This window comes from Heterodontus francisci, chromosome 5, assembly GCF_036365525.1.
Source record: "Heterodontus francisci isolate sHetFra1 chromosome 5, sHetFra1.hap1, whole genome shotgun sequence".
Taxonomy (NCBI): domain Eukaryota; kingdom Metazoa; phylum Chordata; class Chondrichthyes; order Heterodontiformes; family Heterodontidae; genus Heterodontus; species Heterodontus francisci.
The window spans coordinates 68,356,452-68,379,813 of record NC_090375.1 but is presented as its reverse complement, the minus strand read 5'-3'; the positions used below and the strand labels follow the sequence as shown (position 1 = coordinate 68,379,813).

The 23,362-nt window shown below is 45.6% G+C and overlaps 1 protein-coding gene and 1 non-coding gene across 2 annotated transcripts in view; both read left to right on the top strand.

Moving 5' to 3' along the window:
- The window catches only part of LOC137370259 (uncharacterized), a 323,712-nt gene that overhangs the window by 86,559 nt on the left and 213,791 nt on the right, over positions 1–23,362 (top strand). Inside the window, exons 12-22 of the mRNA XM_068032638.1 lie at positions 5,421–5,486; positions 8,266–8,408; positions 9,438–9,542; positions 9,707–9,931; positions 10,525–10,634; positions 11,939–12,088; positions 13,150–13,217; positions 13,667–13,797; positions 14,387–14,541; positions 15,719–15,763; positions 19,772–19,834. Of these exons, the coding sequence (XP_067888739.1) occupies positions 5,421–5,486; positions 8,266–8,408; positions 9,438–9,542; positions 9,707–9,931; positions 10,525–10,634; positions 11,939–12,088; positions 13,150–13,217; positions 13,667–13,797; positions 14,387–14,541; positions 15,719–15,763; positions 19,772–19,834 (1,261 nt within the window). The remainder of the gene's footprint in view (positions 1–5,420; positions 5,487–8,265; positions 8,409–9,437; positions 9,543–9,706; positions 9,932–10,524; positions 10,635–11,938; positions 12,089–13,149; positions 13,218–13,666; positions 13,798–14,386; positions 14,542–15,718; positions 15,764–19,771; positions 19,835–23,362) is intronic.
- Positions 21,892–22,045, top strand: LOC137370351 (5.8S ribosomal RNA). Its single transcript, XR_010975124.1, has one exon. It is a non-coding gene; the product is annotated as a 5.8S ribosomal RNA (ribosomal RNA).

Here is a 23,362-nt window from a genome sequence, read left to right as displayed (position 1 = left end):
TAAGTTCTGATTGCTGATTAGTGAGTAATGGCGTGTGGTGTATTGAGTAGTGTGAGATGCTGGAGCAATGGGTAGGAGATATCTTGTGAAGATGCATTCACTGACCTTGACCTTTGTGTGAGGTCATTGAACTTTTTCCGGCACTGCAGCTAGGTTCTTGGGAATTTACATTTCAGGCCACCTGCTCCCATTCCCTTCTCAGGGTGTGCCCTAAGGGTCCCCTGGCCTCCTGAAGGAACATGGCATCTTTTGTCCTTTCCACCTACATCACTAATGCCTCCATCACCGCATCAGAAAACCTGTGAGCCCTTTCTCTTGCTTGTTGCTGCATTTGCTGTGCTTTTCCTTGCAGCCAAGCCTTCCCGAGACACTTGCAGGTGCAGGTTAGCTATGCGTCATGCTCGCCATCCACGCTCCAGTTAGCAGCGCGCTTTGCACTGGGTTGCGCGCTGAAATCATTTAGCTGAGCAGGAAGCACTAAGTTTGCATGCTTCCTGCAATAGGATTGGGCATGGGGTCCCAAATCACGATCTCCGCGCTCGAAAACAGACGGTCCCATGCAGTTCCCCTGAATGTGTACTGACTCGGGCCATGACCAAACCAGCACCCACAGAGGAGACTGAATTGGCACGGCAGGCAGATGACCATGCTGTCTGTCTGTCTTAAACTTTCTTTGGAAGGTTAGAAGACCCAGAGAATGAATTAAATGGATCTTCCCTAGTTGAGGCTCGGTTAGCCGACCCAGTGTTGAGAAAGTTAGCACAGGCTGCCCAGACTGAAGTTGAAGCAGAGGGAGTCCGTGATTGCTACTATTTAAACAATGAGGTCCTGATGACGAAATAGAGTTTTCCTCGCAGACCTGAGGACAAAGAGTGGACAGTGGTTCACCAATTAGTGGTGTCGCAGAGGTACTGGAGAGAAATATTAAGAATGACCCATGAGTTGATAATGGCTTTACATGTCAGTATACGAAAAACCAAAGCCCATATAAGACTGGCCAAAACTCCACAAAGATGTAGTTTAGTACTGTAGGAGGTGGCACATGTGCCAGGTTGAGGAGAAGCCCCAACCTGCAGTGAGATCTGCACCCCAAATTTCTGTACCGGCATTTGGAGGACCCTCCAGCAGAGGGCTGGTGAATTGTAAGGGACCCCTCCCGAGAACAAAAGGGGACAGACAGGCACAGGTCTGGCAGAGAGTTAGAGAGGAAGGGGACAAAGAGGACAGGTTAATGGAGGTCCAGAGGATTCCCAAATGAAAACCCCTACTGTCTGGTCAGCCAACCCCAAAATGTTGGAAAAATTAGACCCCACATCCTCTTATGTAAATGTCGACAAAAGCACCCTACCAGGGCTGCTAACAGCATTTGCAGAAACCTGCAGGGACAAAGAAAGTCCTCAAGAAGGCAGAGAAACAGTGAGAATGATGCCTCACCTAATCAAAGTGCCGCAGGGGAGTGCAGTAGAATCTGGACAAATACCTGTAAGCAGGAATGTCCCAGAGGACAAAGGGAAGATTAGCAAAGAATTCTCCCCCACAGTCAGGAGAAAATACCCTGAAGTGAACCGCACTTGCATGACTCACCAGAGCACTGAAAGTGAGGTCAGAGTGGATCCACCACTGCCAACCCCCATGATCAGAACTCCAACCCAGAGCTAATTAAATCTAACCATCCCACTGCAGACCCCAATAGGAACAAGGGCACCCTAGACAATCATGGAAATATGCAAACCCCAAACATCCCCAAAAATAACATGTTTATTGGGATCCCATTTCCATCGTATTGCAAACTGATAGTAAAGAAACTTTAAACCCCTTCGGGCAACACCTAACTATCTCAGACCGACCTCAAGGGAAAAGGGGCAATTTAAAGCAGCACTGCTACAAGGAAAAGACTGGCTGAAACAATTTTTAAGATTTCTGAATGAATGAGAGAAATGCATGTGTGCTTTCCCATGTTTTTCTTCCTTCTAACTTATGATGAAATGCTCCAATGTCGCATTTCATTCAGTGAGGGGCAGAGGTGTGGCGGAAATCATACCTGCCAAATGGAAACATATTAATTTCATCATATGGGACACTACTTGAACCTTTGTTTACTGGACATTGCAAAGAAGTTGTTTAAAAAAACAGAGCTGACCATCTGAAAACATGGTTGCACACTTGCATTCGAGAGACAGTTAAATAGAGAGACAATGAGAGTGTTCACTGATTCAGTTAACAAGATTTGTCTGGGCAATAGTGGTGACCAACATCCTTTGTCTGTGTAAGAACCAGAAATCAACCCCCCACCGAGTGTGTCTGGAAAGCTTTGAAATCAACAACCCTCCCAGAAGCTGCTATTTCACACAGAGAGGGTCACATGACCTACCTGCTGGCCAGACTCAGGGCTTTTTTAATTGTGCCTCACAGAAAGGAACAGCGTGCAATTTGAACAGAAAGGAGAAGGAAGGTCTCTCTCCCTCCGTCTCTCCCTTCAGGAAAGTCTTAGGAAAACCACGGTGGCAGTTTCTACGCTTCAAGACGACAGGCAAAGCATATCTTTGGCCTTCTGGTACCAGAGAAGCAAGACTGAAATAGTGCACCGGGCCTCAGTGAGAACTCCAAGACCTCAACTTCAATCAAGGGCATTGCCACCCAGTAACTGAATTCCATTTATGACGAACTCTACTTCAACTCCTCCCCACAATTCTTTCTCCCCCTCTGTATCTACTTGTGTGTGTATTTCTCTCGTATGCATGCGAGCGTGGTTGTGTCATGCATTTTAGTAGTTTAATCAGGTTAGAATGATAAGGCTAATAAACTTACAACTTCCTTGTTTGAACCTAAGAAAACCTGTCTGATTGGTTCATTTTGTCATGATCCTATTTATTTATCTCCTCGGGAAATAAGTGGCGTGCCTTTAAGGCTGCAAGAGATCAGTGCATCTTTAAGGTAGCAAACTACAGAGACCAGGTGAAAGTGCATCTTGGTTGCCTGGATAGAACCATACACAGAGGGAGAACAGGACATACAATGTTGCACTTTGATTTTGAAAACTGGCATTGCAGATACAGTTGATAGATAGATAGTTGTGTGTTAGCACCTGAAAGGAACGCTCTCAGACCATTTAAAAGGAAGGAAGAGAAGTTAGTTTGTTAATATATCTCTCAAAATTCTGAAAAGTCAAGCCAGATGAATTATTTTTAAAAATAATAGCAAATTGTTGATCTGTGCATATCACTGGAAAGAGTAACACTTCAACTGCTGAACTGGACTGCTGAATTTCCTATATATTAATGATTTGGACTTTTTTTAAAAATTCATTCATGGGATGTGAGCAACGCTGGCCAGGCCAGCATTTATTGCCCATCCCTAATTGTCCTTGAGAAGGTGGTGGTGAGCTGCCTTCTTGAACCGCTGCAGTCCATTTGGGGTAGGTATACCCACAGTGCTGTTAGGAAGGGAGTTCCAGGATTTTGACCCAGCGACAGTGAAGGAACGGCGATATAGTTCCAAGTCAGGATGGTGTATGACTTGGAGGGGAACTTGAAGGTATGGTGTTCCCACGTATTTGCTGCCCTTGTCCTTCTAGTTGGTAGAGGTCGTGGGTTTGGAAGGTGCTGTGGAAGGAGCCTTGGTGCATTGCTGTAGTGCATCTTGTAGATGGTGCACACTGCTGCCACTGTGCATCGGTGGTGGAGGGAGTGAATGTTTGTAGATGGGGTACCAATCAAGTGGGCTGCTTTGTCCTGGATGGTGTCGAGCTTCTTGAGTGTTGTTGGAGCTGCACCCATCCAGGCATGTGGAGAGTATTCCATCACACTCCTGACTTGTGCCTTGTAGACGGTGGACAGGCTTTGGGGAGTCAGGAGGTGAGTTACTCGCCTCAGGATTCCTAGCCTCTGACCTGCTCTTGTAGCCACGGTATTTATATGGCTACTCCAGTTCAGTTTCTGGTCAATGGTAACCCCTAGGATGTTGATAGTGGGTGATTCAGCGACGGGAATGCCATTGAATGTCAAGGGGAGATGGTTAGATTCTGTCTTGTTGGAGATGGTCATTGCCTGGCACTTGTGTGGCGCGAATGTTACTTGCCACTTATCAGCCCAAGCCTGGATATTGTCCAGGTCTTGCTGCATTTCTACACGGACTGCTTCAGTATCTGAGGAGTCACGAATGGTGCTGAACATTGTGCAATCATCAGCGAACATCCCCACTTCTAACCTTATGATTGAAGGTAGGTCATTGATGAAGCAGCTGAAGATGGTTGGGCCTAGGACACTACCCTGAGGAACTCCTGCAGTGATGTCCTGGAGCTCACTTAACGGTGGGAGGCATGATTGGGAAATTTGCTGATGACACAAAAATTGGCCGTGTAGTTGATAGTGAAGAGGATAGCCGAAGACTCCAGAAAGATATCAATGGTTTGGTTGAGTGGCAGAAAAGTGGCAAATGGAATTCAATCCAGATAAGTGTGAGGTAATGCATTTGGAAAGGGCAAATAAAGCGAGGGAATACACAATAAACGGGAGGATATTAAGAGGGGGAGAAGAGGTGCCTTGGAGTGCATGTCCACAAGTCCCCTGAAGGTGGCAGGACAGGTCGGTAGAGTGGTGAAGAAGGCATATGGAATGCTTTTCCTTATTGGCTGAGGTGTAGAATTCAAAAGCAGGGATGTAATGCTGGCACTGTATAAAACACTGGTTAGGCCACATTTGGAGTATTGCGTACAGTTCTGGTCACCACATACAGAAAGGACATAATTGGTCTGGAGAGAGTACAGAGGAAATTTACAAGAATTTGGCCGGGCTCGAAAGTTTCAGCTGTGAGGGAAAATTAGATAGGCTAAGGTTGTTTTCCTTAGAACAGAGGAGGCTGAGGGGTGACTTAATAGAGGTGTACAAAATTATGAGGGGCCTAGATAGAGTAGACAGGAAGGACCTGTTTCCCCTAGGGAAGGGTTCAATTACCAGGGGGCACAGATTTAAGGTAAAAGCAAAATACTGCAGATGCTGGAAATCTGAAACAAAAACAGGAAATGCTGGAATCACTCAGCATGTCTGGCAGCATCTGTGGAAAGAGAGGGGCAGGGTTAACGTTTCGGGTCAGTGACCCTTCTTAGGAACAGATTTAAGGTGATTGATGGAAGAATTAGAGGGGACATGAGGTTAAACTTTTTCACCCGGAGAGTGGTGGGTGTCTGGAATTCACATCCAGGAACTGTGGTGAAGGCAGAAACCCTCAATTTGTTTAAAAGGTACCTGGACCTGCATCTGAAGTGCTGTGGCCAGCAAGGCTATGGACCAGGTGCTGGAAAGTGGGATTAGATTGGGTGGCTGGTTTTTTCGGCCGGCATGGACACGACAGGCTGAATGGCCTCCTTCTGTGCCATAATTTTTCTATGGTTCTATGGAAGAACTTGTTTTTTTTCCCATCAGACTGCCACGAAGATTTCAAGCAACTTTGGACTGTTTCTACAATGAAGATTCCATTTTGTTAGGAACGTAAATCTGCAAAGACTTTATTGTTATTTCTATTTTATCAGGCAGTTAATTAAACACTAAACTACCATTAATTTGGGTATATATATGCAGATGCAGGAGTCATATTCTTTGAAATAAGTTATAAGCTCTTTAGATATTGGTTTATCTTAGTAGTGTTTAAAATTTTAGTTTTTTTTAATAGATAGTTAATTTGTTGGTATCTAAAGATACCTGGTTTGGTTCGTCTCGTTCGGGAGGGTTACTAGATTATTTCAATGTGGCTGTGGCTTTCTTCGATTTGGAAAGCTTTACAATATGTATGATGCGCCCTGTGGAGCGGCGGGACTGAATTGACAATGTGTTGCTCCCACTGCAGTCAAAATTATATAGATTGATTGTGGGCTTTGTCTTGAGCAGTCGTACCATAACATCTTAATTGGGGTTCATCTGGGATCGAATCATATTTTTAATTAAGCGGCTCACGTCTGGGATCAGAATTAAACTAATTGAAGGGCTCACGTTTGGAATCATATTAATTTCTCGTCTCTTGGATAACATATTTAAATTGTGGTCTTGCATCATATTAATTTTTTTCGTGTCTGGAATTATATCAATTGGAAACTCAATTGTTGGGATCTAAATCTAACACCAAATACAAAGAAGTAAAAGGAACCAGGCCTCTTGTATAATTAGGTACAACCTTTACCACAGTAATGGCACTTGTGGTTGCAGCAGAGTTTTTGGGAAAGCAATGTGTTTCCCTGAGTAACTTGATAACTTTAACTAAGAACAAATGAAGAGAATTGATGGCAAAATTGGGGTTAGAATTGAAATTAGGTTCCAAAAAAGCAGAGATAATTGATATAATAGCCAACAATCTGGACATTGAAGAAGAAGATGAAGGGGAATATGAGGAAGAATAAAGTAGTAGGTCAGAGAGTGATGCAGTGGTGTTGGCTATGATTCAGTTAGAAACGAGAAAACTTGAGGCTGAAAAAGAATTTTAAAAATTTGAATTGTTGATCAAGGAGTCAATTACTGCAGTAAGGAGGGATGATATCTTAGAAGGTTCCTCAAAAGAGGCCATATGGGTAGAACTTAAAAACAAAAAGGGGGAAATCACTTGGCTGGGAGTGTACTACAGGCCTCCAAACATCAGGGAGAGATAGAGGAGCAGACATGTCGGCAAATCTCAGAAAGGTGTGAAAATAATAGGATAATAATAGTGGGGGATTTCAACTTCCCCAATATCAACTGGGATAGTCTTAGTGCAAAAGGCTTAAAGGGGGAAGAATTCTTAAAATGCATACAGGAAAGCTTTTTGAGCTAGTACGTAGAAAGTCCTACAAGAGAAGGGGCAGTACTAGACCTAATCCTAGGGAATGAAGCCAAACAAGTGGTAGAAGTATCAGTGGGGGAGCATTTTGGGGCTAATGACCATAACTCTGTAAGATTTAAGGTAGTTATAGAAAAGGACAAAGATGGACCGGAAATAAAAGTTGAATTGGGGGAAGGCCAATTTCAATATGATAAAACAGGATCTGGCCAAAGTGGACTGGGAACAGCTACTTGTAGAAAAGTCTACATCAAACCAGTGGGAGTCATTCAAAGAGAAAATAGTGAGATTTCAGAGCCAACATGTGCTCGTTAAGGTGAAGGGTAGGACCAACAAGTCCAGGGAACCCTGGATGTCAAGGGATATAGAGGATTGGATAAGGGAAAAAAAGGAGGCTTATGGCAGATTCAGAGGGCTGAAAACAGCGGAGGCACTAGAGGAGTATAGAAAGTGTAGGGGGTATTTAAAAAAGTGATTAGGAGAGCGACGAGGGGACATGAAAAAACACTGGCAAGATAAAGGAAAATCCTAAGGTGTTTTATAAGTATATTACGGGCAAGAGGATAACCAGGGAAAGAGTAGGGCCCATTAGGGACTAAAATGGCAATCTGTGTGTGGAGCTGGAGGACGTAGGTGAGGTTTTAAATGATTACTTTTCATCTGTGTTCACTATGGAGAAGGACGATGTAGGTGTAGAGATCAGAGAGGGGGATTGTGATATACTTGAACATATTAGCAATGAAAGGGAGGAAGTATTAGCTGTTTTAACGGGCTTAAAAGTGGATAAATCCCCAGGCCCAGATGAGATGTATCCCAGGCTGTTATGTGAGGCAAGAGAGGAGATAGCAGGGGCTCTGACACAAATTTTCAAATCCTCTCTGGTCACAGGAGAGGTGCCAGAGGATTGGAGGACAGCGAATGTGGTACCATTATTCAAGAAGGGTAGCAAGGATAAACCAGATAATTACAGGCTGGTGAGTCAAACATCAGTGGTTGGGAAACGATTCTGAGGGACGGGATTGATCTCCACTTGGAGAGGCAGGGATTATCTAGGGATAGTCAGGATGGCTTTGTCAGGGGGAGATCGTGTCTAACTAACTTGATTGAATTTTTCGAGGCGATGACTAGGTGTGTAGATGAGGGTAAAGCAGTTGATGTCGTCTACATGGACTTCAGTAAGGCTTTTGATAAAGTCCTGCATGGGAGATTGGTTAAGAAGGTATGAGCCCAAGGGATCCAGAGCAATTTGGCAAATTGAATCCAAAATTGGATTCGTGGCAGGAGGCAGAGGGTGATGGTCGAGAGTTGTTTTTGTGAGTTGAAGCCTGTGACCAGTGGTATACCGCAGGGATCAGTGCTGGGGCCCTTGCTGTTTGTAGTGTATATTAATGATTTAGACGTGAATATAGGAGGTATGATCAATAAGTTCACAAATGACACAAAAATTGGTGGTGTCGTAAATAGTGAGGAGGAAATCCTTAGATTACAGGACGATATAGATCAGCTGGTAAGATGGGCAGAGCAGTGGCCAATGGAATTTAAACTTAAGAAGTGTGGGGTGATGCATTTTGGGAGGACTAACAAGGCAAGGGAATATACAATGGATGGTAGGACACTAGGAAGTGCAGAGGGTCAGAGGGACCTTAGTGTTCTTGTCCGTAGATCACTAAAGGCAGCAGCACAGGTAGATACGGAGGTTAGCAAGGCATATGGGATACTTGCCTTTATCAGCCGAGACATAGCATATAAGAGCAAGGAGGTTATGATGGAGCTGTATAAAATGATAGTTAGGCCAGAACTGGAGTACTGTGTACAGTTCTGGGCACCACACTATAGGAAGGATGTGACTGCACTGGAGAGGGTGCAGAGGAGATTTACCAGGATGTTGCCTGGGCTGGAGCATTTCAGCTATGAAGAGAGACTGGATAGGCTAGAGTTGTTTTCCTTAGAGCAGAGAAGGCTGAGGGAGAACCTGATTGAGGTGTACAAAATTATGAGGGGCATTGATAGGGTAGATAGGAAGAAACTGTTTCCCTTAGTGGAGGTGTCAATAACCAGGGGGCATAGATTTAAGGTAAGGAGCAGGAGGTTACGAGGGGATTTGAGGAAAAATGTTTTACCCAGAGGGTGGTTGGAATCTAGAACACACTGCCTGAAGAGGTGGTAGAGGCAGGAACAATCACAACATTTAAGAAATATTTAGATGAGCACTTGAAATGCCATAGCATCCAAGGCTACGGGCCAAGCGCTGGAAAATGGGATTAGAATAGTTAGGTGCTTCATGGCCGGCACAGACGCGATGGGCCGAAGGGCCTGTTTCTGTGCTTATAACTCTATGACTCTATGGGAAAGAGGAAAGGGAAAGAGAAAAAGCAATAGCAATAAGAAAACTTGAATTGGAGGAAAGGGAGAGAGAGCATTTCGGAGAGAAAGTGAAAGAGAAGAGAGGCAATTAAGTTAAAAGAGATGGAATTAAGACGAAATAGTTGTCTTGAATCCAGGGAAAATTCGGGTCAGAAAGAATCTAAATTCAGCTCAGGACCCAGCGAAAAGTTATTTAAATTTATACTGGCTCTTAAGTTTGAGGAAAGGGACGTCGAGGCATTTGCATATCTTTTGAAAAAATAACCAAACAGATGAAATGGCTGAAAGAAAGCTGGACGCTGCTCATGCAGGGCAGGTTGATAGGCAGAGCTCAATGAAGTTTATGGCTTGCCTCCTGAAGAGGCCTCTGCGAATGGGTTAGTCCCTGAAGCTTATCGTCAGAAGTTTCGGAACTTACGGAAATTGGCTGAGCAGACATATTTAGAATTTGAGAGGGTGAAGCAAATTAATTTTGACCATTAGATATGAGCATTAAAGATGGAAACTATGTATGAGAACCTTCGACAATTGATTCTCTTAGAAGAGTTTAAAAACTCCATTCCTTCAGTAGTGGAAACTCATATAGATAATCTGAAAGTTTTGAAAGCTAGGCAAGCAGCGGAAATTGCTGATGATTTTGAGCTTGTGAATAAGCCAACCTCTTTTGTCCGTCACCCCCATAAACCCGAGAAGGGTAAAAAGTGGGAGAGTGAAAGGAAGGCAAATAGCCGGGAACATCTGGAATGCCCCAGGATCACCACCTCAGGTCAGAAAGGAAGGTGCTGAAGTTAGAAGTGAGGTTCACAAGCCAAAGTGTTATCATTGCCACAAAGTGGGTCATCTTCATTCAGAGTGCTGGAAACTGCGAGGTAAATCCATAGGACTTGTTGGGGTCCACAAAGCTAGTGCAGAGGAAAGACTCTGACTGAGAATGTAGCTGACCAGGCTATAGCTTTAACGACAGCTGTAAAACCAGATACTAAAACAAAAAGGAGTGCAGGGGTTAAGAATAAAATACCTGAAAGTTATAATGAATCTTTGTCAAAGGGGAAAGTAAGTCCATATCCTGTAAGTGAGACAGGAAAACCTATCATTATACTCAGGGATACAGGAGCAACCCAAACACTCTTGCTGGGGAAAATATAACTTTTCCACCAGAGTGTGCCTTAAGCGCTAAAGTTTTAATTAATGGAATTGGCGGCGAGTATATACCCATACCTTTATATACCCATACGCCTGGAGAGACTTAATATCTGGGATAGTAACTGTAGGAGTTGTCCACAGTTTGCCAGTAGAGGAAATTAATCTACTCCTAGGATTTGGCTGGATCAAAAGTATCAGTTTCTCCTATAATTACAGAGGAACCAAGTGAAATTACGGAAATGGAGAAATTACAGGAATACATTCTGGGAATATTTCCTGTGTGTGTAGTTACCCGAGCAATGGCTAAACAGGATCCATTGTCGGAGGTAAAAGGGGCACCACAAACAAGTAGCCAAATATCTGAAACCTTATTTGGGGATTTAGATAATCCAAATGAAATATTTAACAGATCGTTTATCATTGCAGCACAGCAAGCTGATCCAGAGATATACTGAATGGCACAGACGGCTCTGACAGAAGCAGAGGCGAAAGGAGTTCCGAAAGGCTATTATATGGCAAACAGAGTTTTGAGGAGGAAATGGAGACCACCTCATAGACCTGCCAACGAAGACTGGACAGTCGTTGAACAAATCGTGGTACCACCTAAATATCGCCAAGGATTATTAAAGTTTGTCATGATTCTGTTTTTTTTCTCCTTGGGAAATAAGCGGTGTGCCTTTTAGGCTGGAAGAGATCAGTACATCTTTAAGGCAACAAGCTCCAGAGACTGAGTGAAAGTGCATCTTGGTTGCCTGGATACAACCATACAGAGAGGGAGAACAGGACATACAATGTTGCATTTTGATTTTGAAAACTGGCTTTGCAGAGACAGTTGACAGACAGCTGTGTGTTAGCACCTGAAAGGAGTGCTGTCAGACCATTTAGAAGGAAGGAAGAGAAGTTAGTTTGTTTATTTATCTCTCAAAATTCTGAAAAGTCAAGCCAGATTATTTCTTTTTAAAAATAATAGCAAATTGTTGATCTGCTGTGTATGTCACTGGAAAAAGAGTAACACTTCAACTGCTGAACTGGACTGCTGAATTTCCTATCGTTGAAGTACTTGTTTTTTTTCCCCCATCGGACAACTGCTAAGACTTCAAGCAACCTTGGACTGTTTCTACATTGAGATTCCATTTCATCAGGAACGTAAATCTGCAAAGACTTTATTGTTCTTTCTATTTTTTCGGGCAGCTAATTAAACACCAAACTGCTGTTAGTTTGGGTATATATACGTGAATGCAGAAGTTAGATTCTTTAAAATAAGTTATAAGCTCTTTAGATATTGATTTATTTTAATAGTGTTTAAGATTTTAGTTTTCTTTAATAGACAGTTAATTTGTTGATATCTAAAGATACCTGGTTTGATTCGCCTCAATCTGAGGGGATACTAGATTGTTTCAATTTGGCAGTGGTTTTCTTTGATTTGGAAAGCTTTAAGACATGTGTGATGCGACCTGTGAAGCGGCGGGACTGAATTGACAGTACATTGCACCCACCACAATCAGAATTATACATATTGATTGGAGGCTTTGTCTTGAGTGTTTGCACCATAACAATTTGCAATTACAATTAGAGAGCAGTGAGCAAAGACTCACTGAGGTTGTAAGCTAAAATCACTGTGTTTTCACAGATAAACCCTGTTAGGACCAAACTAGGAAAGGGCCAAGAGGAGAGGCTGAGACCCCTTCCTCACCTGGCTGTAACAATATTTTACTGGTGTCATTTAATTATGTACCCAAGAGAGCTATGCTCAACTCTTTCTGCAAATGTGGTTATGCAGGTACCAGATATTAGGCACAGAGCAGCTTTGTGCAGCCTGACCTGTAGCATCCCTTTCATGCTCCTTCTACCCTTCCAAATACAATTGATTTAGGAGATTATGATTGGAAAACCCATTAGTGGCAGTTATAGTAAAAAAAAAAGTACAAGAATTGGTAGAAACGCTCATGAGGACCAAAACACCAGCAAGAAAAATAGACAAAGGAAATTAGTTAAGATATGTCTGAAATACAACAGACCTTACTGTCTTTTCTATGAGTTTCCATATACTAACTGTTGTCTGGCAAATCTGGACATCCATTTCACATGAATGTGATTTACATCTATTGTCCTGTACACTAGCACAGAGCAAGTGGTGTCCAGGATATGTTTAGTTTAGATTTTTAGTTTAGAGATACAGCACTGAAACAGGCCCTTCGGCCCACCGAGTCTGTGCCGACCATTAACCACCCATTTATACTAATCCTACACTAATCCCATATTCCTGTCACATCCCCACCTGTCCCTATATATTTCCCTACCACCTACCTATACTAGGGGCAATTTATAATGGCCAATTAACCTATCAACCTGCAAGTCTTTGGCATGTGGGAGGAAACCGGAGCACCCGGAGGAAACCCACGCAGACACAGGGAGAACTTGCAAACTCCGCACAGGCAGTACCCAGAATTGAACCCGGGTCCCTGGAGCTGTGAGGCTGCGGTGCTAACCACTGCGCCACTGTGCCGCCCTCCACCACAAAATTAATACTTATATAAAGGCTGGGATTTCATGAGTTCAGCAGCATTCCTGGTGTCACTTCCGCTTCTGTCATGTTTCCTGTTTCCCACACGACTACATATGTTAATGAAGTGTACGCGACAGGCTGGGGGGAACACGTGAAATTCGGCAGAAGGGACGGCCTTCCATTGGTGGAACCCAGCGTCACTGAGCCAAACACTGAGATCACCACGGATATAAAGCATTCTGTGCTGGCAGCTTCAAGGATCAGAAGCCTTCCTTTCACTTAAGTCTCTGAATAGAAGTCTGAAATCAATGCAAAATGTTTTTTCCTCCCTTAAGTTATGTAATACAGCACCAACCTCCCACTTTATCTCTGCAGCCACACTGAAGAATGTGTCAGTCAGCAGGTAACGTCCTGTCCCGGTTCAGTGATGCCTCCCTGCAGGTTCTCCTCCAGACCGTCAGGGAAAGGTGGGAGGTTCACTTTCCTGCAGATCTGACTAAGGCAGCCTAGATGGAGGTAGCAGAGGAAGTCTTGAACTGTGGGGTGACGTGCAGAACCTGGGTACAGTGTTGCAAACGCATCAATGACTTGCTCAGATCGGCGAGAGTAAGTGGTCTTGACATAGCTGCGCCACTGTTTGTTACCCTGGCAAACAAGGCATGCATTGGATTGCATGAGCAGCCTTGGTGCCATAAACGAAATGATTTTATGCAAAGTTGACGATTGCCATTGTTGATGTGCTTGGATGTGTTGTGCGAAAGCCAGTCCTGACTGTGTGATGTTGATGCATATTTACAATGGTTATGATTCTTAGCAAAAAAATTCTCATTCCATCAGTACTGTCTCCTGCAGGACAAGTGCACACAATCAGTGCAAGCGAGCCAAGACAGGAGGAGGTGTAGCAGATATTAAAGTGTTGACACCGGCTGAAGAGGAGGCTGCACAAATAGCGGGAGAGGAGGGAGACAGGGCTATATCAGATGGTGAGGCAGAATCCTCAAGGATGAAGTGTCACCCACTGAAAGAGTCTGAATTCATGCAAAGCTGATGGTTAATGTGCCTCTGTTTGTGTCTTCACTACAGCTGCTCACACTCGAGTCTCTGAACGCCGCTAGGCCCAAGACACCTCCTCTGGGGAGGAAGGGGAAGACATTGCCCCAGAGGGTGCACTGTCACCTGCTTCTTCTTCCACCCCTGCCAGCGCAGATGCATCCACACGGACCATGGGGGCTTTAAGATTAGCATCTGTGTCACAATCTGGTGTGTACAACACAGACACGTCCCAGCAGTTGAGGAAGCATGTGCCATCCGGGTAACCTGACAATTGGAGGACTGGTGGGGACCAGGCCCCTGCTCAGCCCCACACATGATGATCCTCTGTTGCTACGAGAAGTCTGCTGGATGTGCAACAAAACCATGTGGAATATGTGTCAGAGAGGCCTGAGGTCATGCACGGCTTTGCGCATGCCAGCTGCCCCGGGGCCTTCCTCTCAGGACACCCCTAGGGTGACTGGCATCTCATCCTCCCCCCCCCCCTCCCCCCCTCAACTTGACATTGACCCCCTTCAGCAGGCAAGCACACGGGGGATACTCATGCACCAGTGCTGCAGACCCCCAGTCAGATCGAGCCATCAGGGCCCTTCCTCCAGAGGATGCCCACCACGGTCATCCACAGCAATGGGCAGCGCACTGAGCCGACTGCCTCCACCTCAGCTGCTATTGTCGGGGTAGGACCTAGACGGAGTGGCAGAAAGTGACAAATGAAACAGGTTTAAGCACAAAGGTGCTGTAAAAAGTGTGCAACTGGTCAATAATTTTCAATACATCTTTATTTACTTTATCATTTGATGTACTCTCGTAGACCTTTTGTATGGTTTCAGATGAAAACAAAGATGTTCATTGAAGGACTATGGCAGGAACGCATTAATACTTGAAAAGCATCTCAAAAAATGTCCTGTGTCCATTTTTCATTGCTATTTGAGCCTTCAGTCTTCAATGATGGCTGTTTTCTGATTGATGATTATTCACTTTTTCCATTACTGTCATGCCTTACTTTTGTGTTTCTGCAGTCATATTTAAAAGGTGCTTGCAATGGTGTGTCGTCGCATCCATTGTAGCCCATAGCAGATTTAAACTGCCAATCACATGAAAGTGCAGCAATGCTTCATTAACATCGCAGCAATGAATAAAACCTCAGGCATATCTGTGGACAATTTTTATGCTTCTACTCCCAACATTCCTTGATGAAGTGGCTTACTGTTGGTTGAGACATGCATAAATTAGGTACTCCATTATGTCCTTTACATGTCTCTCCACGGCCTTCATATCTATAACAACATCGTTGGCTTTGTTGTCCCTCTCCTCACCCTCTTCATAGTCTTTCTCAACTGAGGAGGCCTGCTGTTCCTTCACCTGCAGAATGTTGCCATGTCTAATCGTAAGGTTGTTCAAGGCACGGCAGGCAACGATTATTCGTGACACCCTCTATGTCACATAGTGAAGAACTCCTCCAGACAATGGAATCGCATTTTCAGAATTCCAATGGTGTGTTCATTGATGGCTCTGGTGGATGCATGAGCAGCATTGTAGCTCTCTTCAGCAGCGCTTTGGGGATGCCGCACTGGTCTCATCAACCATGTACAAAGGGGGCAACCCTTGTCACCCAGGATCCAGCCATCCACTTCAGCTGGTTCCTTGAAAACTGCTGGCAGCTGGGATTTCATCAAAATGTATGAGTCATGCCAGCTCCCTGAGAAACGTGTGCAAACATGCAAGATTCTTCTCCTGTGGTCGCAAACCAGTTGCACATTTAAAGAGTGGAGACTTTATGATTCACAGTACAGCAGGCTATCCCATGGAGCTCTAATGGCCATATGAGTGCTGTTAATCACCCTTGCACTCTAGGGAACCCAGCCACAGATGTTGCTGCCTGGCTGTCCTCGTCTACAGGTAAGTAAATGAAATCTTTGGCATGTCGATAAAGGGCATTGCTCGCCACTTTGATGCAGCTATGTTGCCCGTGGATCCCTGGAAGAACCCACTAGCAAATAAATTGAACGCAGCCGTCACCTTGAGGGAAACTGGCATGGGATTCCCATCAAAGCCAAGTGGCTGCAGGTCATGCCGCAGGATCCTACAAATTTCTGTGACCATTTCATGCAACATCCTTAGGCATCTCTGACATTTGAAGCTAATTTGCCCTTGTTCTGAGGATGCAATGACGTGCCAGTGCCCATTTTCGATAATGCTGTTCCTGGATGTCATCACTTAGACTATCCTCACCTTCTTGTTCTGCTCTTACTGGCATTCAGGCATCTTGAGTTGAAAGGAAAAAGCCCTCTTTAGTCTCTCCCTTTGCTCTTCTTCCTGTGGTGCTAGACTCCTGATGAAAGGTCACAGACCTGAACGTTAACTCTGCTTCTCTCTCCACAGATGCTGCCAGACCTGCTGAGTATTTCCAGTACTGTTGTTATTTAGTTTAAAAGAAGCATGAAGGGAAATAGTGGAAGGTCTGACCACCATTTTCCAGTCCTCACTGGATACAGGTGTGGTGCCGGGAGGAGTGGAGAACTGCTAACATTATACCTTTGTTTAAAAATGGAGGAAGGAATAGACCGAATAATTACAGGCCAGTCAGTCTAACTTCAGTAGTGGGCAAATTATTGGAATCAATTCTGAGAGACGTGATAAACTGTAACTTAGAAGGGCACAGATTAATCAAGGATGGTTAGCATGGATTTGTTAAGGGAAGATCTGGTCTGACCAACTTGATCAAATTTTTTGAAGAAGTAACAAGGAAGATTGATGAGGGTAGTGCAGTTGATGTAGTCTATATGGATTTTAGCAAGGCTTTTGACAAGGTCCCACATAGACAGGTTAAAAAAAATCCCATGGGATTCAGGGAAATATAGCAAGATGGACACAAAACTAGGCTCAGTGGCAGGAAACAAAGGGTAATTGTTGACGGTTGTATTTGCAACTGAAGGGCTGTTTCCAGTGGTGTTCCACAGGACTCAATACTGGGTTTCCTGCTTTTTGTGATATATATTGACGATTTGGATGTAAATGTAGGGGGCATGATCAAGAAGTTTGCAGATGACACAAAGACTGGCTGTGTGGTAGATAGCAAGGAGGATAGCTGTAGGCTGCTGGAAGATATTGATGGACTGGTCAGGTGGGCAGAAATTTGGCAAATAGAATTCGACCCGGAGAAGTGTGAGTGATGCATTTGGCGAGGTCAAACAAGGCAAAGGAGTCCACGATTAATGGGAGAATACTGAGAAGTGTAGAGGAAGTGAGGGACCTTGGAGTGAATGTCCACAGATCCCTGAAGGTAGCAGGACAGGTCGATAAGGTAGTTAAAAAGGCACATAGAATCCTTTCCTTTATTAGCCGAGGTATGGAATATAAGAACAGGGAGGTTATGCTGGAATTGTGTAACTCATTGGTTAGACCACAACTTGAGTACTGTGTGCAGTTCTGGTCACCTCATTACAGAAAGGATGTAATTGTACTAGAGAAGGTACAGAGGGGATTTTCAAGGATGTTGCCAGGACTGCAAAAATGCAGCTATGAGGAAAGATTGGATAGGCTGGGGTTGTTTTCCTTGGAACAGAGAAGGCTGAGGGGAAATCTGATTGAGATGTACAAAATTGTGAGGGGCCTGGATAGAGTGGAGGTGAAGGGCTTGTTCACCTGAGCAGAGAGGTCAGTGACTAGGCAGCATAGATTTAAAGTGATTGGTAGAAAGATTAGAGGAGAGATGAGGAAAAACTTTTTCACCCAGAGGGTGATGAGAGTCTGGAACTTACTGCCTGAAAGGGTAGTAGAGGCAGAAACCCTCACCTCAATTCAATTTTTTTTTCCAATAGTTTCCCTACCACTAATGTTAAACTCACTGGTCTGGATATGCACCTCAAGTGCTGTAACCTGCAGGGTTACTGACCAAATGTTGGAAGATGGGAATAGACTGGGTGGCTCATTTTTCAGCTGGCACAGACAGGGTGGACCGAGTGGCCTCTTTCTGTGCCATAAACTTTTTATGATTCTCTGATTTAGTATTGGAATTGCTGATGGCTCTGAAGCCACCGACGAAACTCGCCTCTTTAGCTGGTTCTCGCCACTAGCTAAGGGAGCAGTGCTACCTCAATTTTCTCACAATGAGGATGCTGAAATTTAAAATTGGTGTTCTGTTGCTATTTTATTTCTTTATGAAGGAATATTTCCCCGTAAGCAATTTCATCATGAAAAATTTAACAGCTACAAATCTGAAAAGAATGCCATTCTGTGTATATTAGCTGTTTTAGCAGGCTTAAAATTGGATAAATCCCCAGGCCCTGATGAGATGTATCCCAGGCAGTTTTGTGAGGCAAGGGAGGAGATAGCAGGGGCTCTAACACAAATTTTCAAATCCTCTCTGGCCACAAGAGAGGTACCAGAGGACTGGAGGACAGTGAATGTGGTATCATTAGTTAAGAAAGGTAGCAGGGATAAACCAGGTAATTACAGACCAGTGAATCTAACATCAGTGGTTGGGAAACTATTGGAAAAAATTCTGAGGGACAGGATTAATCTCCATTTGGAGAGGCTGGGATTAGTCAGGGATAGTCAGCATAGCTTTGTCAGGGGGAGATCGTGTCTAACAAACTTGATTGAATTTTTCGAGGTGGTGACTAGATGTGTATATGAAGGTAAAGCAGTTGATGTAGTCTACATGGACTTCTGTAAGGCTTTTGATAAGGTCCTACATTGAAGATTGGCTAAGAAGGTTGGAATCCTTTGGAATCCACGGCAATTTAGCAAATTGGATACAAAATTGGCTTAGTGGCAGTAGGCAGAGGGTAATGGTCGAGGGTTGTTTTTGCGAGTGGAAGCCTGTGACCAGTGGTGTACTGCAGGGATCGATGCTGAGACCCTTGCTGTTTGGAGTGTACATTAATGATTTAGACATGAATATAGGAGGAATGATCAGTAAGTTCGCAGATGACATGAAAATTGGTGGTGTCGTAAATAGTGAGGAGGAAATCCTTAGATTACAGGACGATATAGATCAGCTGGTAAGATGGGTGGAGCAGTGGCAAATGGAATTTAATCCTGAGAGGTATGAGGTGATGCATTTTAGGAGGACTAACAAGGCAAGGGAATATACAATGGATGGTAGGACCCAAGGAAGTACGGGAGTCAGAGGGACCTTGGTGTACTTGTCCATAGATCACTGAAGGCAGCAGCACAGGTAGAAAAGGCAGTTAGGAAGGCATATGGGATACTTGCCTTTATTAGCCAAGGCATAGAATAGTTAGGCCGCAGCTGGAGTACTGTGTACAGTTCTGGGCACCACACTATAGGAAGGATGTGATTGCACTGGAGAGGGTGCAGAGGAGGATTCACCAGGATGTTGCCTTTCAGCTATGAAGAGAGACTGAATAGGCTAGGGTTGTTTTCCTTAGAGCAGAGAAGGCTGAGGGGAAACCTGATTGAAGTATACAAGATTATGAGGGGTATTGATAGGATAGATAGGAAGAAACCTTTTCCCTTAGTGGAGGTGTCAATAACCAGGGGCATAGATTTAAAGTAAGGAGCAGGAGGTTTCGAGGGGATTTGAGGAAACAATTTTTCACCCGGAGGGTGGTTGGAATCTGGAATACACTGCCTGAAGAGGTGGTAGAGGCAGAAACCCTCACAACATTTAAGAAGTATTTAGATGAGCACTTGAAATACCATAGCATACAAGGCTACGGGGCAAGTGCTGTAAAATGGGATTAGAATAGATACGTGCTTGATGGCCGGCACAGATGCGATGGGCCGAAGGACCTGTTTCTGTGCTGTATAACTCTATGGCTATAAGACATGTGATGTAAAATCTGATTTAAGAGCCTCATTTAAAAACATTGAAGCACCTTGGAAATTCTGAAGCAATAGTTTCAAATTGCTACTAAGACCACTTCCTCATCTTTACAGAATTTAAAGGTGTCATCCGCTTGGTTTATCACCCATTTGAAAGCATCAGCTATTGCATGTCTGGTAAGTGTTAGGGTAACTTTCTGGGCAGAATTTTAACTTCTACGGGTGGGCAAGTAGGAAGTAAACATTTTAAAATCTCAAATAAAAGCAAAATACTGCGGATGCTGGAAATCTGAAATAAAAACAAGAAATGCTGGAAATACTCAGCAGGTCTGGCAGCATCTGTGGAGAGAGAAGCAGAGTTATCGTTTCAGGTCAGTGACCCTTCTTTGGAACTGAGTTCTGAAGAAGGGTCACTGGCCTGAAACGTTAACTCTGTTTCTCTCTCCACAGATGCTGCCAGACCTGCTGAGTATTTCCAGCATTTCTTGTTTTTATTTTTAAATCTCAAACCTGATTCCAACCTGCCTCCAACCCGTCAACTTCCGATTTTAACAGATGCAGGACGGTAGACAGGTGAGCAATCTGCTCTCAGGAGACGGGTCGGTCGGTAAAAGCTTTTAAGGAGGTGTGTGCCTCCACTTTGACAGGATTTTTATTATTATCCCATGGATGCTGAATTTCCCAGGATGTGGGAAACACGGCAGGTAAAAGAAGGTAGAAAGGGCCAGGTCCATAAGTTATGTGCATTTACAGCACTGCTTGTGGCCAGCAGGAGCAGGAGTGTTTCCTTCAGGCCCAACAAGCTTACCTCATTACAGACCTAAGTATCATCCCAGCCTTCAGCCAATCTGTGGAGTCCCCGCTTCCCTGCACACCCCACAATCACCGACTTTCCGCAGCCCAACAATCTCAGGCTCTCACTGCGATCTCTGACTCCCCCCACCTCCGTAATCTCCAACTCCCATACCCGTTGTGATCTCTGATTCCTGTCACCCCTGCAATCTTTGACTCAGCCCATCTTCTGCAATCTCTGACTCCCCCAACTCCTTGCAATTTCAGACTACCTCTGTGATCTGCGTTATCTCTCGGAAGACAGTGGCTTAGTGGAAGCTGGCAGCTGGTGGAATATTAAATTTGATTAATAAATTTAATTAATGAAAATTTGGAATTGAAAGCTAGTCTCTGTAATGGTACCATGAAACTAGCATCGATTGTCATCAAAACCCATCTCGTTCATGAATGTCCTTACGGGAAGGAAATCTGCCGTCCTTACCTGGTCTGACCTACATGTGACTCCAGAGCAATGTGGTTGACTCTTAACTGCCCTCTGAAATGGCCGAGCAAGCCACTCAGTTGTCAGGGGCAGTGAGGGATGGGCAACAAATGCTGGTTTTTCCAGCTACACCAACATCTCATGAAAGAATTTAAAAAATCCCCACCCCCAGGATCTGACTCCACCCCCCCCCCCCCCCCCCCCCGTGATTGCTGATTCTCCCCACCCTCCCATAATCTCCACCTTACCTATGATCTCCAACTCCCTCCAACTCTGTAATCTCTGATGCCCTCTTGGTCATCTACACCTCCATGCCCCTGTGGTTTCTGACTCTCACCAGCTCCCCCCTCGTCAACCGGCCACTGTGAGCTCTGCAGGGACTGATAGGGTGATGCAGGCCCGGCTTTCTTTCCCACCGTGGGGACACTTTGGTCGCTCTAGTCACCCTCCCTTTACCGGTACAGGGTACCTACACGATTCCCCCTCCAGCCCCGCGAGCTGGTGCTTTTGGCGGAGCGGCGGTTTAAAGACTCGCATGTCCGTTGCCGGTGTCGAGCTTGAGCTTCCAGCCATGATGTTCGAGAGAATGTACCTGGCCGCAGAGGCAGGATTTGTTTCCCCGCAGCGGGCTCATCCTGTCGGCCTTGTACCCCACTCAGTCCATCCGCTTTTGCTCTCTCCTCGTCCTCCCTGCCTCGGTGGCGGCAGAGCCCTGCTTCTGTTGTCCGTGGTGCGCGTCAGCACGGTTGGGCTCCGGCGTCGGACGAGCTGATGCGCTTCGCCTCGCGAGCTCCCTGACCACGTTAGCCATGTGAAACCTTTTTTTTGGTCATTGTGATTGTTCGACTGAAATCCGAAGGGCCGTGCCAGGCTGGGGCTTCCCACATCCCACCGGGGAGGGGAGCGTTCGCACGTTCTGGGTTCGATCCCTCGTGTGAGGGATGGACCGAAAACCTGAGACAACTCTTAGCGGTGGATCACTCGGCTCATGCGTCGATGAAGAACGCAGCTAGCTGTGAGAATTAATGTGAATTGCAGGACACATTGATCATCGACACTTTGAACGCACTTTGCGGCCCTGGGTTCCTCCCGGGGCTACGCCTGTCTGAGGGTCGCTTGACAATCAATCGCACTCGCCTTTGGGGGCGGGAGCGCGGCTGGGGTTTTGTCGCAGAGGTTCCTTTGCTCCTCTTCGTCCCCCTAAGTGCAGACCCGGAGTTTACTCCGCCTTTGGGAAAGTTCGACCTCTGTCCCTCCATTTAATCGTGTGGGGCAATCCGTCTGTCCGGCGTGGGCCTCCGGGCGCGCCGGCACTGGTCTCGGCCAGCCTCTGCTTTTCCCAGGACGGCTGTCAGTGGGTTGCAAACGAATGACTGCGTCAGTGCTGGGACTGCTTGCTGCCAGGCCGTTAGCCTCCGAATGGATCATGGGGCAGAGTTGACTCTCTGTGGAGTGTGTAGAGCAGAGATGGGAAAGCTTGAAAAACGTTGCCTGGTGAATCGGCATAGAGAGAGAGAGACTTGGTGTGGCATGTCTCTGGACGCAAACCGTGTGGTTCGGTCTCGATGGCTGTTGTCAGTGGTCGTCGTGGTTTAGTGGTTCTGGACGACGACGAGGAGTAGGAGGAGAGCTTGACGTAGTTGACTGTGGGCTTGTCGTGCTGCCTCGCTGGCTTTGCGTGCCCTTTTTCGGTGTTTGTGCAGTTTTGCCATGGAATCCCTGCAGTGCTGCGTGTTGTGCTGGAGCCCTGTCTCCTTCCACACGCATGCCTCCCGTTGTGCCTCTAGCAAGCTTGCCTACATCTGAGGGTGCACCTAGTCAGTGCTGCACTGTCCTGTCCCCCTGGTCTCTGCTGCCTGCTTTTCGACATATATATACTCCCCATTGCACGTGCTCCAAACTCTTCCCATGCCTTCTCGCTACTCTCGTCTCGGTTCCTTTCCACGCTTGCTTCCCGTGGGCTGCTCGCTTTTTTCTCCTCCCCTCGTGCAGTTCAAACCAGCAGCACGAAAAGCACACCCCCCACACTCTGTCTTCTGCACCTCCCTTATCGGCACTCTGGAACAGTTATGAGCCAAGCCCGGGCGCAAGTCCAACGTCAATGCACGTGCACATCCGCTCGTTACTAACCTCCCCTCTGACAGAGCCCCCCCCCCCCCCATTACGATGGGGGTTGGTCAGGTGAGCGCCCCTCGAGGGTTGAGTACGAGGTGCCGTTGTCAGTAAATTGCGAGATCCCGGCCAGCCTGAGCTTTTGGTGGTGCATTTTCGTCTGGGGGCCATCCGATGTTGAGAAACGCACGCACGAGATTGCTCACCATTCTGCCTACGACCTCAGATCAGACGTGACAACCCACTGAATTTAAGCATATTACTACGCGGAGGAAAAGAAACTAACAAGGATTCCCCTAGTAACTGCGAGTGAAGAGGGA